The following is a 13,127-nucleotide window of genomic DNA, read 5'->3' as shown; positions in this document are numbered from 1 at the left end:
AGGTGCTAGGAGGCGAGGGCTTAGAAGTAGGGATGTGCAAATCAGCAAAACCTGAGATCATCAAGGTCCTGCGAATTCCACCTTGAAGCTCGCTCCAACTCATGTCCATTATCAGATTGTGAGCTTTCTACTTATTTTCTTTTAGCATGAAAATGTATGCATATTTTCGTGTGCATTTCCTCAAATGTATGCATCAATCATGCACATTTTAAAAATGTACATATTTTTCTCCTACAAAGCATGCTTGTGTGCATTTTTTTAAAGCTACATATTTTTTCATGTGCATTTTTTAGATGTACACATTTTTCAAATGCATTTTTGTTCACCGACTTGCATCGCAAGCTTGGAAATGTATGGATTTTGACCACAGACTGTTCAGGTCCATGTTCAGTTCTCAGAGGTGTGAACTGGGTCAATTCTGGTCAAAAACTGAAATAAATGTCTTATACAACCCTACTTAAAAGCTTTGAGACATTTTATTTAATGAGTGATCTGCCTTCTGCTGGGCATTACAGGGAACTGTGCACTGAAGATTAACCAAAACACTGAAGAGTAAGACCCTGAAAAGCAAATGAGAGATACCACATCCCCTCTATAACTCAAATGAGCGTGCAGGATCCTTTGACAGAATCACAAGCCCAGTAAACATAAAGCTTTCCTCCCTCTGTACTTAGCTTTTTCAAAGTATGAGGTGGGGTGAGAGAATGAGGCCATGGTTTTCGAGAATAGCTGAAGGACAACTGAAGCTGGGGGTGGGGGGCAGAACAGACCTAGGAGGGTACCTATGATCTCCTGTGCATTTGCTTTGTTACAAAACCCAGTGGTTTGACTTTATAGTCATTAAAAAAATGTTTATCCCACCTTTCTATATAGAACAGCCAGGGTTGGCTGTTCAGGCCCTTGTTACTGCTCTTCGTGCTCTACAGGGTAGTAGAGAGAAGTTGCAAACGAACGTGTGAGGTGGGTATGAACAGCACTTCCCCCTCAGACCACAAGCTCATTTTAGAAGGGACTGGGTACAATTCCTCTTGAGAGGAAAACCTCTTGTGCTAAGCGCTCCTTTCTCCATCATGCCGAAGGAAAAAATATCCCAGCATGTGCCAGCAGACCAAAGCTACTGAAGTTCTCTCTTTCACTTGTAGAGACAAGAGTGACTTCTAGTTTTCAGAAGGAAAGGATGGTTCTTTCCAGTCAAACTCAGGGCCACCCTCTGTTTCTTGGTAGTCTGCCTCCTATTGGCTAGAAAGGAAAAGAACCCCATGTCAAGATCACCAAACAAAGAGCCAAGAAACAGTCACTGATCCATGCCTTCTGCTTTTAAACTGTCAGACTCTTCACACTTCTTCTGAAAGCTTATTTAGCAGAAAGATTTTGGGAGGAAATTAAATACTAAAAGTGAAGCAAGGTTAAAAAGCATCCAGTTTAACAGATGGAATAAATGGAATGCTGTAATATATATAAAGGTACCAAATCCTCCTCAGCAAAGGAGTACAGCAGAGCAGGGGACAACTGTAAAACAGTAGCCAAATTTTTCCTCTTGGACTACTTTTATTTGGTAAAATTCCAAAACCAACAACAGAAAATTAATTTTCCAGCCCATTCTCCCTGAATGAGCCAGGCCTGGGGGTAGAGAGATCTTCCACACTTGGGTTTCCTTACAAAGACAGGCATCTCCGTAAGCCACAGTAGGGACCATTTCCATCTCCCCAACACCAGATACAGCCATCTAGCCACATCTCATCCAAACTGATGAAGAGAAAAAAAGAAGACTCCCACTTCAAAACACAAGGACAAAACAAAAACAAAAAAATCCAGAAAGATACTAAAAGACAACCGTGAATGAGTTGTGGGAAAAGTCTAGGTAGGGGGTGCACCTTTGCCAACTGCTAGCAGTTACTCAATTGGAACAACTGTCTGGGACCGAGTTGGCAGATGAGAGCCACAGGACTGGTGAATCCAAGCAGAATGTGATGTCATCAACAGCCAATATTGCATCCGCAAGACCCTAGTGGGATGGCTTCAGTTCAGGGATTCCCCACTTGCACCCAGGCACATTGCTACTGCCTCTAGTATTACACTGCAACTGGCTAGGGGACCCAGCTGCAGGTGGGAAAGACTCCATGTGCTAGCATGGAGGAAGGTGCTAGGAAATATCTCCTCATCCAGCTAGTGGATACGGGTGAGCTCCTCCACAATCTTGATCAAGTCATCCACTGTGGCCTCCCTCTTCATACCGCTGCCATCATCAATCTGAAAACAAGGAGGCAAGAAGCATCAGGAGAAACATAGCTATTCTGCGGAAACAATGGTGAGAGTGCATTCTTCTGAGAGAGCAATCCTATGGCTGCTAGACACTGTCTAGAGGGCCACAGCACATGCTCATTTCTGGGCACCGACCTCGGAGCCCGTGCTCCTAGGTCAGTTCCTGGAAAACTGACCGCTCCCCTTGTCCATGCTGCCTCGGAGGCAGCGCAAGAGGAGCGCAGAGTGACTGAAAAGGGGTGGGGCTGGGGGCGTTCTGGGGCTGGGAGAGCGGAGCTGCACATACAACACATCCAATGTGTCATATGGCAGCTTCCTCTCCTGGTCGGCCCCCCGCCGCTAGACAGCCGAAAACGGCTGTCTAGCAAAAAAGAATAGCAAGGCAGGAGAGGTGCGGAGGGAATGATCCTCCTGTGCCCCTCCTGCCTTGCTTTGGATAGGTGGCCACCTCTGACCTCAGAGGCGACCACCTATCTAGTTAGGATTGCACCTAAGTTACCTCTCAGTACAATCCCATATATGTTTACCCCAAAGCCCCACAAAGTTTAATGGCACTTGCTCCCACATGTGTGCATAGGACTGCAGATTCTCTCAAGAATGAGAAGGGCTGTCTAAAGTACGTCTACTGCATGGTTAGTTTTCCCAGCTCACCTGTAGGTTAGCCACCACCTCTTGCATCTTGGGTCGGCTGATGTCCAGAAAGCTTTCAATTAAATCTCCATCAATAAACCCTGTAGCTGGCTCCGTCTTACGTTCTGTATGAAATGATCTCCAGGTGCAATCAAGAATCAAGGAAATAAAACTCTCAGCAACACCAGCCTTACATTTTCCTACTAAGAATAAAAATCTATCACTAGCACTGGTTCTCATGTTTTTCATACACAGAAATGGCACCATCAAACAGTGGTGCAGTATAACAACATCCACTGACCTTCCTATATAATTAGAGAGTCGGATTTTAAGGCAGGAATTACATCTGTCTAGTGCACAGTAAACAGAAATAGTAGTGCTTTGTCTGGAACAGAAGAATGTAAGACAGCAATCTTATGTTAAAAACTGTTCTTGAATTCAGAAGGGAACCCTTTCAAGGTGGTTAAGATACCTGTCTTCTGGAGATGCAAAATAACATTCAACAAGAAATTCTGGCTCCAGGTGTTTCATAGAATATAATAACCCTCTCTTGCCAATGAAGCTACCAGTTCTTAACAGCTTTAACAGATACATGTAGCTACTGTCTGTAATTCATGGTATCACAATTTCTGGTGAGAGTTTTCTTTCTAACTATATTTTTTGTAGATTTCATCACTAAGGGGGAAAACAGCACCTGATCTGGTAAACTAATGAAGGGTAGAATAGAAGATTTCTGACACAACCTGACCCAGAGGCTGTGCAATAACTAAACCAGATATTTAATGAAAAATGCCTCTTCACTGTAAGCCTCAAATTTGGATTTTGTAATGTTTGTGAAGCAGCACAACATTATCATGCTGCCAAACTACAGAAACTTCCTGTTTACTCCTATTATGTTAACAAGGAAGTTTACTACAATCCAATGGAAATACTAAAAGACCTGGGTTCAGATCTGGGTTATTAAATCTAGCAAAGAACAGCTCTGAAAGATCTCTTTAAATTGTATGCGTGCTTAAATGAGGGTAGTCATACATGTGTCATGTAAAGGCTCCCTTTATATGGGACCATTTCAAAGCAACTTCTATGGTACATTTTACAATATATCTTCCATATATTCAGATTAAAGGCTGCTTATTTTCCATTCATCCCAAGTTGTCGAGCTAAAAGACCAAGTTCACCATGGGTTGTTTAAGCCACAGCGACCTGTGGTGTGGGCTGGCTGGCATTTTGCACATTCAGCCCCCGACTAGGGGTTGTGATTGTGTCTGAACCCATCCACCGTGGGTTATGCAAGGGTTAAACAACTCTCGCATAATCCTACAACAGACCATGGGTTATACAACAGTTGTTTAACAACCATGGTGGGCTATTTGATTGTGTGAACTAGGTCCAAGAGATGGATAGCACACACAGAAGAGTACAGACTTGAGAGGGAGAGCACTGGTAACTCCTGTTCATATCCCATCAAAGATCCCTTATTATCAAAATAGAATTGGCAACCATGCTTGGATCCTTCCATGCCCAGTAACAGTATGCATGGGATACAGTAAACAGTTTATAAAGGGAGAGGTGTTTCAAAGTAAATCCAAGGACTGATAAAACTTTGTATGCACCTCAAGTACTATTTTCTACTTTACTCACAGCGCAATCCCATGCATGTCTATTTAGGAGTAAGCCTCACTGAGTTCAATAGGACTTATGCCCAGGTGTGCATAAGACTGCAGTCTCAGTGTACCATATTAATGGCTATTGTCAGTGAATTGTTTAGAGCTTGCAGACTTTAGAACAGGTAACAATGAAAGTAAAGTTCTTTTCTTCTTCCTCTTTCCTTCTCTTTTTGTAAAAAAATATATTATTTCTTGCTTGTTTCCCTCTTGGTGGTTGTTTTTTTTAAAAAGAAATTATTTTATGTAAAGAGCATGTCGATGCCCACCATCTACAATTTCTGTCTGCCGCTTCTGCTACCGTTCCACTTCAGCCTGGCTTTCATAAAATTCATTGCACAGAAATTTCAAAATTCCAATACATACTGATTTATCCGTCATCCTTCTTGATCTCCTGCTGCCTTTGACACAATTAACCACCCCTTTCTTCAATTTTGGACAACCTTGAACGTCAGGATTTTGTCCTGTTCAATCATTCACTTCAAGTTTGTAGTAATGTCTCTCCCTCATCCCCTTTGTTAGCAACCTGTGGGCAGGGACCCGTTTTTAAAAACATCCATATAGAGTGCCTAATATTTTTTCAGCACTTTAAACATTACATAGGCCAATCATAGGAAAAAGAAAGGATATAAGGAGTGTTCAATCTTTCCTACGCTCTTAATGACTTTGTTAAGCCTGTTTTGCACATCCAGCAGGAGGTTATACCAGCTTTCTGACAGCGAAGTCACCAGCCCTATGAAGGGGGAAGGACAATTGTTACAATTTCCAAAAGAACATTCAGTAGTTACATTTTGGTGTTCACTTTGGCCCAGAAGGACTTGGAGGATGCTGCCTTTATCTGAAGTTGAACTTCAAGGTACAGCTTCTCATCCATATACTCTTTCCCAAGGTCTCTATTACTCCAATTCTTTCAACAGCTTAGCCCCAATATTGCAGTCCCCTGCTCCTCAAGCCTCATATTCCAGTGTCTACAAAAAGTGACAGGGTTGTTTTCCTTATACTACAGGGGGAGATGGCAGATGTCCCTGACTGGCTCTAACCTTACCAATCATTCCATTGACTGTGCCAAAGAGCACAGAGCCCTGCGTTGGTGTGGATGTTTCGCCCAGATTCTGCATGACCAGGGAACCATGACAGAAGACGTTGACAAACTCGCCCAAATGGAACAGGCCAAACTCCTGTAGATGCTGGCGTTCCTCGTCAGTTGTGGCAGCACTGCAATACAGAAAACCAGCTAGGATAAAGGACAGGGCAAACACCTCATCCGGACTCCCAGTTGCAGATACCATCTGCCTGCTTCAGCCCATCTCTTCCCAAGGAGACATCTCACCTGTCCTTCTGGCACACAAACAAGTTAAACGCATTCTCTGCCCCAAGGAAATTATCATCATCCAAAATCTCCACAGCACTCATCCAATTTGGATTAAAGTCACGAGCTATCTAGAAAGAGGAAGATATCATTTGCTATTGTGCTTTGAAGTTCTCACTGCAAGAGCATTCATATTTTGCTACCTCAATCCAAAATGCACTGCAGTGTTGGGGTCTTTTGCACCCCAAAAGGCCAACTAATCATAAAGGGATGAAAAGGCAGGACAAAGCTAGTGGAAAAGAATAGCACAAACAAGAGCACTTCAGCAAAAAAATGTGTATAGTTCCAATCCTTGCCTCTAAGTGGGAATTCTAAGCAACTTCCTTAAACAAACATTCACACCTCAAACATTTTAAAGGATGAGTACTTTGCAAAGTCAGTTAACCTAGTGAATCACTCCCTTCTCCATGAAGATCCCGTTTTTCTGATTAGTACCAGAATCCAAACAGTCTAGAATATAGGGTGAAGTGGATAAGGCCAGCTAGCTCAAGGTATCTGGTGTCTGAAATGGAAAATTCATATGATGCCCCACCTCCAAGTCAGAACAACACACAGAAAGGACAATTTGCCAGCCCTTCAGAGCTACAACCCCAAATCTGCCATTTGAGGCACTCTTCACTCTGCCTAATGGTAGGGACAGCCCTGGAAGTTGGTTTGACAAATCATGTTTAAAGTCCTTGCCCTAACATGCTGTGATGAGATCATCATGGGCAAGAGACATAGAAAACAGCTCTCTTCTCCCACCAAATGCTATCCTCTTTTCTGAAGCACTTTAACTGGGGCCTTCCTGGCCACTGCATCCATTAAGATGAACTGGTCTGTGACTGTATTATCAATTTGAACTGAACGTTAAGGTAAAAGCAGAATCAATACCTCTTCAAAGTTCCCTTCCATGGGCTTGTAGGCAAGCAAAAGGACAGAGCGCATTAGATCTCCAACTAAGATGAAGTCGCCCTTCGTCTTTACATACAGTGCCATGATGTTGTTGTAATGATTGCATTCTGTGCGAAGCTCCTTCTCTGCTGTCCACTCATACAGCCGCACCTGACAAAACAAGACAGACTTGTAAGGCCAAAACTGAAAGAGTCAGGGACAATACTACAGGGTCAGATACATTCCTCCTCCTCTGTCTCCTAAATTAACTTATCACCCCATTTCTGGAGAACACTGATGTGAGAGCTCTTGGAAGCCTTACCGTGCTGTTTATGCTGGCTAAGAGTTTTCCATTGAATTCCACCATGGAATAGACAGCCCCTTTCACTTCTTTCTCAGCCAGACTCTGCAATTTACCTAGGATACACATCAATACAACAGTACTTGAAAAATGCATGTGCTCTTCCCATCTCATAGAGTAGCTAGAAATAGCTACAGCCCAAACATCCTTATGACAGTGCTGCCTGTGCTTAATGTTTCACTGTGGGCACAGTTTAGTGTTGTAAGTAAGCAGATGCATGCCAGTAATATCCTCCCTGACTGTTTATGCTAAGCCCCTCCCATGTCACATACCATCAGAGCATCCTGTTACATAAAATGCACGAGGCTACCAAAGTGGGAAGAGTTACATCCAGAGATCTAGACCTGTATGGGTTTTGTGCTAAGCCCTACCCCTGAGGTGTTGTGGCAAGAACATGTTGTATAATAATGCCTGGCATAGAGTTATTCTACTACAGCTGTTACTGACTCAGTTCACATAATCACTGCAGTCCACTGTGGCTTATTTAAGCAACTGTGGGTTCCAGTGCCTGCCAGGTGGCTTTGGAATATTCAAGCCATCACTGCAGCTTATCGTGTCACACGAACCTGCTGGGGTGTGTTGTTGACGTGGTTAACAAGCCACTCAGAATCCTAAAACAGCCCATGGGTTCTGGGTGGTGGTTAACCACGCTAACCCATCCTCACTGGGTTCATATGGCACAACAAACCACGGTTAAGGCTTGAATAATCAAAATGGCCGACTGCACATGCTGCTAAGCCCCACAGATTAATTAGTCCCCAATGGCTTAGCGTGATGTGCAAACTGGCCCTGTGTCTCTTTGTCACCTGAAGGCTTTCCCCATGCCTGGAACACTGAAAAAATGTCACTTTTCAAGTTCACCAAGAGTGTTTTTCAGCTGTTATATAATATTTTATTCATCTTCACAAGCATAAGACCTTCAGGATACTTCCATCCAAACTTTCCACTTTCCTGGTAAGAAGGAATCCTTTTGGGGGCCAATTAGCAAACTACTATTCACTACTGAAGACAGGGACAAACAGGAGCCAAGGCAGCCTTTCCCAAGCCGATGTCCTCCAGATGTGTTGGAATCCGAGGTGTTGCAGTCCAACACATCTGGGGGGCACCAGAGCTTAGGGAAGGCTGAACCAAGGGGATGGGCCAGAAGCTTATGGCTGCCCTTGAAAATGGGGATAAGTTGCAATTAATTTGCGTCTCTTTACCTGGAGGGCCACCTCCTCCTACTTGGACCCTGAGGTCATCCTCACAGACCTTTCTCTGGGTGGCCCACCAAATATGTGGTGGGTGGCTCCAGGGGAAAGGGTTTCTTTGGTGGTGGCAACCGAGGTCTCCCCAGAGATATTTATTTGGTGCTTGCTTTATGGTCTTCTGGGTGCCAAGTGAAGACCCTTTTATTTTCTAAGGGTTTATTTTAATCTCTCATATTTAAATCTAAGATCTGTTTTATTTCTTTGTGTTGCTTGAGAGTTTATTACACTGACTTTATTCTCTGCTGCTGGAACTTTTTATGCATTATGTTTTATTGTTTATTGTTGAATTGTATTGTTTTATTGCTATTGTATGCAAGATAACATTGTTATTGGGCAGCTTATAAATATTGTAATTTTTTTTTAAGCTGTGATAAAAAGAGTTTTCCTGATATGCAGACGGCAGTTCTTTAAACACTGAGAACAAGTTCCAAGACTTCCTAAGTAGAAGAACCTAGGAGAAAAGCTCTCTCATGAGCACAGGACAATTCTCTTGGCAAAATCATAATGGCCAGAGGGCCTTAAAAGGAAGCAAAACCAGAGATTGCAATAATGTTCATAAATGTCAGCAGGTCTCTAGTGGGAATGTGGAAATGTATTCAAATCTCCAATTCTTACCATCAGAATAGTGGAACACCACAATACGACCCTGCTTGGGTTCAGCCTCATCAGGATACACCATGGCTGTGCCCACAATAAAATACGTGTTGGGATCTTTGCCCAATTTGCAGGAGACCAAGCTTAGTGCGTACTCATTCTGCAGAAACTGGTGAGCATGAAGCACTACAGATAAAAAGTGAAAAAAATGAGTTAGAGCTCAGCAAAAGATATTTTTCAATGTACTGGCTAGAGCATCCTGTGTGAAATATGCAACTCTTAGGACCTACAGAAATTAAAGTAACCCTAACATGCCAACTTAGACCTCATGGGTCTACATGCCAGCTTGTGTCCCCAGTTACTCCTCCGCAAACTCTCTTCTCACATCTTTGCATGCCACTCAAAAGGCGGATCTCTCATAAATAGTGAAATCTAGCATAGGGAGTTGTACCTTCAAATGTGTGTTGATCTATGATAAGCAGGTTGTGCACCTCAACCTCCTCACCAAATGATGTCTCATGTGGGGCTGTGCTGCTAGAGAACAACTTGCTGGAACTCACACTGCTGGAGAGGGCCTGGAACATGGAGAGAAGAGTAACTCCTTTAAGTTATGGGCCATGGAAACAGGAAGAAAACGGGGACATACAGCTAGGTGAAAGCAAGAACCTAACCCCAATGAATGAAGCAAGTTCATGGTCAAAATGTACTAGAGGAAGGGGAGTGCCTGCATCAGAGATCAAGATGTGCCAAGCTTGTAACGACTAAGACCATATTTGGATCGAGGGGAAGGAGGCAATGGAAAAGGTCAGGAAGAGTGTTTATGTTATGGCACCATTAAGCAGCAGTATATCAATACTGCCAGGTTTCATGTTTATTGAAGAGGTGCTTGGAAATTAGCCTAGAAGAAAAGAAATGCCAAAATGTCCTGTGGACCTCCTCAGAAGAGGAGAGGGAGAAACTTAAGTAAACACTAAAAAAACTAGGAGAACAAAGATGTGAATAACTGGAAAGGCCTGAATGTATGGGTCGAACTGAAATGTTTATTTCTATCATAGAAATATCTAAACCCGCAAATCGAAGGGCCACATAACTCTCTACCCAAGTCCAGGCTGTCAGGCAAGAGAAGGAGGAGACAACTCTACCCAAAATGCTCAATCACATGAAAGCAGGGAAGAACAAAATGCTAAGCAAAATATATTCCCCTGATGTAGTTACAACAATCATGTTACTGAAGCCAGCTGCTTGCCTGGCATCCTGAACCTACATATCTTCATGCGGATTCCTTTCACCTGGGTGCTTGCACTGGGCCTTAGTGCAGTTGTGCCTCCACTGGCATCCTGGACCTCAATGCGACTGGAGAGCACACCAAAACACTGAGATACTTCCTGATAGCAGATCTTCCTGCGTGACAAAATGGAACACATGGGCAAGGAGAGAAAGGAACATGCACACAAGTATCCAACACAGTAAATGAGACTCATACCAGTGTGCTCTTTGGTCAACTTCGTCTCAGCAATGCACTGATAAATAACACCTTACCCTACCCTCAGCATCCATCATTGCACCACTTCATCAGCCCATGCAATTCTGCACTCCAGAAAGAGCAAAGGGAAGAGTGTGCTTCCTTGAACAATGAGAAAGGCAGTATATCTTTTCTATCAACCTCCTGTAGTTTAAAAAGTTTATTTATGCGTAACACTTACTTACATAATGCTTAATATAACAGAATCTCTATGTGGTTTACACATAAAATACTATAAAACCATATTTAAAATATAACAATAATAAACAACTTACAGCAAGCACGAAAAACAGTAAAATAGAGCAGTGCCACAGCCAATCACAAATCAGGGAAAACCTCTGTAAACAAACACTTTTTCAAAAGCCATCTGAAGCTTGCCACAGTTTCTGCCTCTCAAACTGTGCATGGGAGGGTGCCGCTACTGAGAAGGCCCATTTTTTGTGATGCTGCATGGTAACATTCTGTTGGTTGCAGAATGATCAATGAAGCCTCCTCTGAGGTTATTGGCCTAAAGAAACCATAGCAACGGCTTCTTGCTCTGCTCACCTGGGGGACTCATAAAGGGGAACGGTGCGGATGTGCAGCTTCTGAATTTCATCAATGGTGCCGATTGTCAAAGTGCTGTTGTTGGCTAAAGCCAGGCTGCAAAATTAGGACAAATTAAAGTATTTCATTTTAAAGAGGAAAAAAAGTTCTCTCCCAATCCACTACACAAGTGCCTCCAGGGTTCCTCTTCACATAACTAAATCAAGGGAAGAACATACAGTTCAAGAAATGCGCCAATATCGGGATTTCTGGAAAGACTGAGACGTTATTTCTTGGGAGCTTCAATTATTCTAGTTATGACTCATCTGTCTGCTTGGATGGACACGAAGGGAGGACAAAAGATTTACCATGAAAATGCAGATCATTTTTCCCAGCATGGGGCAAATTGATCAAAACCCAAGGTTCCTCTAACAGGGAAGAAACAACATGATAGGAAGACTATTTACTGTGAAGAAGCAGAATGCATAATTTGTGCTGTTTTCTGAAGATTTATAGTGGTGGTATTGGGGATTGCAACCAGGGTTAATCTTGAAGCAGGAGTGGCCTATCAGGTGTTTAAGGAGTAGAGAAGGAATAGGAAGCTTAAGAAGGTTTTTCCTTTCCACTTAAAAAGGACCATCGCAAACAGCAAAAGGAAGGAGAAGAACCTTGCTGTAAAGGATTACCATTTGCCCTTGGAATTCTCTGCTGCTTTGCTGCTATTGTGGTTTTGAAAATGAATTGTTTATTTTTGTGATCTCTATATGGCCTGAGTAGACTGCATAATTTAAAGTGTCAGATCCAGAAGATTGGACAACTATCCCCAACATATACTGCCACCCCATAGCTACCCTGAAAGGGCCATGGGAAAACTGAAGCATCCCCCACATCAAGCAGGACTGAGCAGGAAGGAGCAGGATGTGCTCAGTGGAGAGCAGATCACTTAAAGAGGAGGAGCAGTGCACACCTACCTGTCAGGGTACCCATCTGAGTTGAGAGGGCACATGTAGTTCACCTCCTTAAGATTGACATTGGAAAAGACCAGTTTGTGGTTGCTGCTGTATATCACAGTTGGGCGGTCGGAGCAGGCAAATACATTGGTGGTGGAGAGGGAGCGAAATGTCCTTAAAACAGTGGGCTGCGTTCCCAGAGTCACTTTCTTACGATCACTCAGCAAACCTGTTGTGGGAAAGTACAGTATTAGAGACTACCCATTGAGAGAAAGTAGGCGCAATAAGGACATGTGCTGCAGCATGACTGCTGCTTGTCCACCACATGAACAGCAGTGAAATGATCACTCTTCTGCAGGACATCATCATCCCTTTGTCAGTTCACTTCCCACAAAAATTCATCCCAGATAAGACAGCAGAAAACTTCCCTTAAAGAGCTATCCCAAAGAAGGAAGGAGACAGCTGTCCATCAGCACAGAAATCCAGATTAGATTTTAACTCTTCTTTGGACTCACTGAACTTTCAGAAATGTCCAAATGATTGTTCTATCTCAGGGACCAATCAGATGTGTGAGGATGGGAGAGCTGCAATCAGATATCCCATTAGAAGATAAAATAAATGGGGGGGGGGAGGATAGGCAAAGTGCCACAGTGTGTGCATATGTGCGTGTATTTGTGTTTTAACCCTTTTCCTACGTGCTGCTGTTTTTCCAGTTGAACTCCATCCACATACAACTTTATTCTTTGGACACTGGGGGAGAACTCACAAGTAGCATATGGGTACTTACATGCTTTCATCTATGGGGCAAACAGCAGTTTTGGGATGTATGTGTGGGTTTTAGATCAGAAAAAGGGTGCAAGGGAAAACGTCCCCTGCAAGCTGCTTTTACCTTTACAAAACAAAACAAAGAGATCTGATCATGAATTTCCTGACACCATGTCTGGCTTGGCCCTCTGCTAGACCAGTATAGAGAAAGGAAGTCTGAAGTCAAGGAGCCCACACCTCACCTGTCTCAACATTCAGCCCAAAGTAGAAGAGAGCCCCATCCCCCAGGGCACAAAGCAGATAATGGCTACTCTCAAAGGTGGTCATCAGAATGGAACGTGGGATAATCTCTGCAGAGAGAG

The 13,127-nt window shown here is 43.3% G+C and overlaps 1 protein-coding gene across 1 annotated transcript in view; it reads right to left on the bottom strand.

Annotated features, from left to right (window-relative positions):
* Positions 1–457: 457 nt before the first annotated feature.
* DDB1 (damage specific DNA binding protein 1) overlaps positions 458–13,127 on the bottom strand; it is a 30,462-nt gene continuing 17,792 nt past the window's right edge. The window contains exons 15-27 of the mRNA XM_084858753.1: positions 13,008–13,115; positions 12,022–12,229; positions 11,072–11,167; positions 10,293–10,404; positions 9,455–9,578; positions 9,025–9,189; positions 7,121–7,215; positions 6,799–6,969; positions 5,887–5,996; positions 5,602–5,771; positions 5,187–5,289; positions 2,914–3,037; positions 458–2,250 (exon numbers count right to left, since the gene is read on the bottom strand). Coding sequence (XP_084714879.1) covers positions 2,167–2,250; positions 2,914–3,037; positions 5,187–5,289; positions 5,602–5,771; positions 5,887–5,996; positions 6,799–6,969; positions 7,121–7,215; positions 9,025–9,189; positions 9,455–9,578; positions 10,293–10,404; positions 11,072–11,167; positions 12,022–12,229; positions 13,008–13,115 — 1,670 coding nt within the window. The 3' untranslated portion in view covers positions 458–2,166. The remainder of the gene's footprint in view (positions 2,251–2,913; positions 3,038–5,186; positions 5,290–5,601; positions 5,772–5,886; positions 5,997–6,798; positions 6,970–7,120; positions 7,216–9,024; positions 9,190–9,454; positions 9,579–10,292; positions 10,405–11,071; positions 11,168–12,021; positions 12,230–13,007; positions 13,116–13,127) is intronic.

The sequence above is a fragment of the Heloderma suspectum genome, chromosome 1, assembly GCF_057233095.1.
Source record: "Heloderma suspectum isolate Gila_16-S chromosome 1, 16-S_ref, whole genome shotgun sequence".
Taxonomy (NCBI): domain Eukaryota; kingdom Metazoa; phylum Chordata; class Lepidosauria; order Squamata; family Helodermatidae; genus Heloderma; species Heloderma suspectum.
The sequence above is the reverse complement of the archived record's forward strand: the minus strand, read 5'-3'. Positions and strand labels throughout refer to the sequence as shown.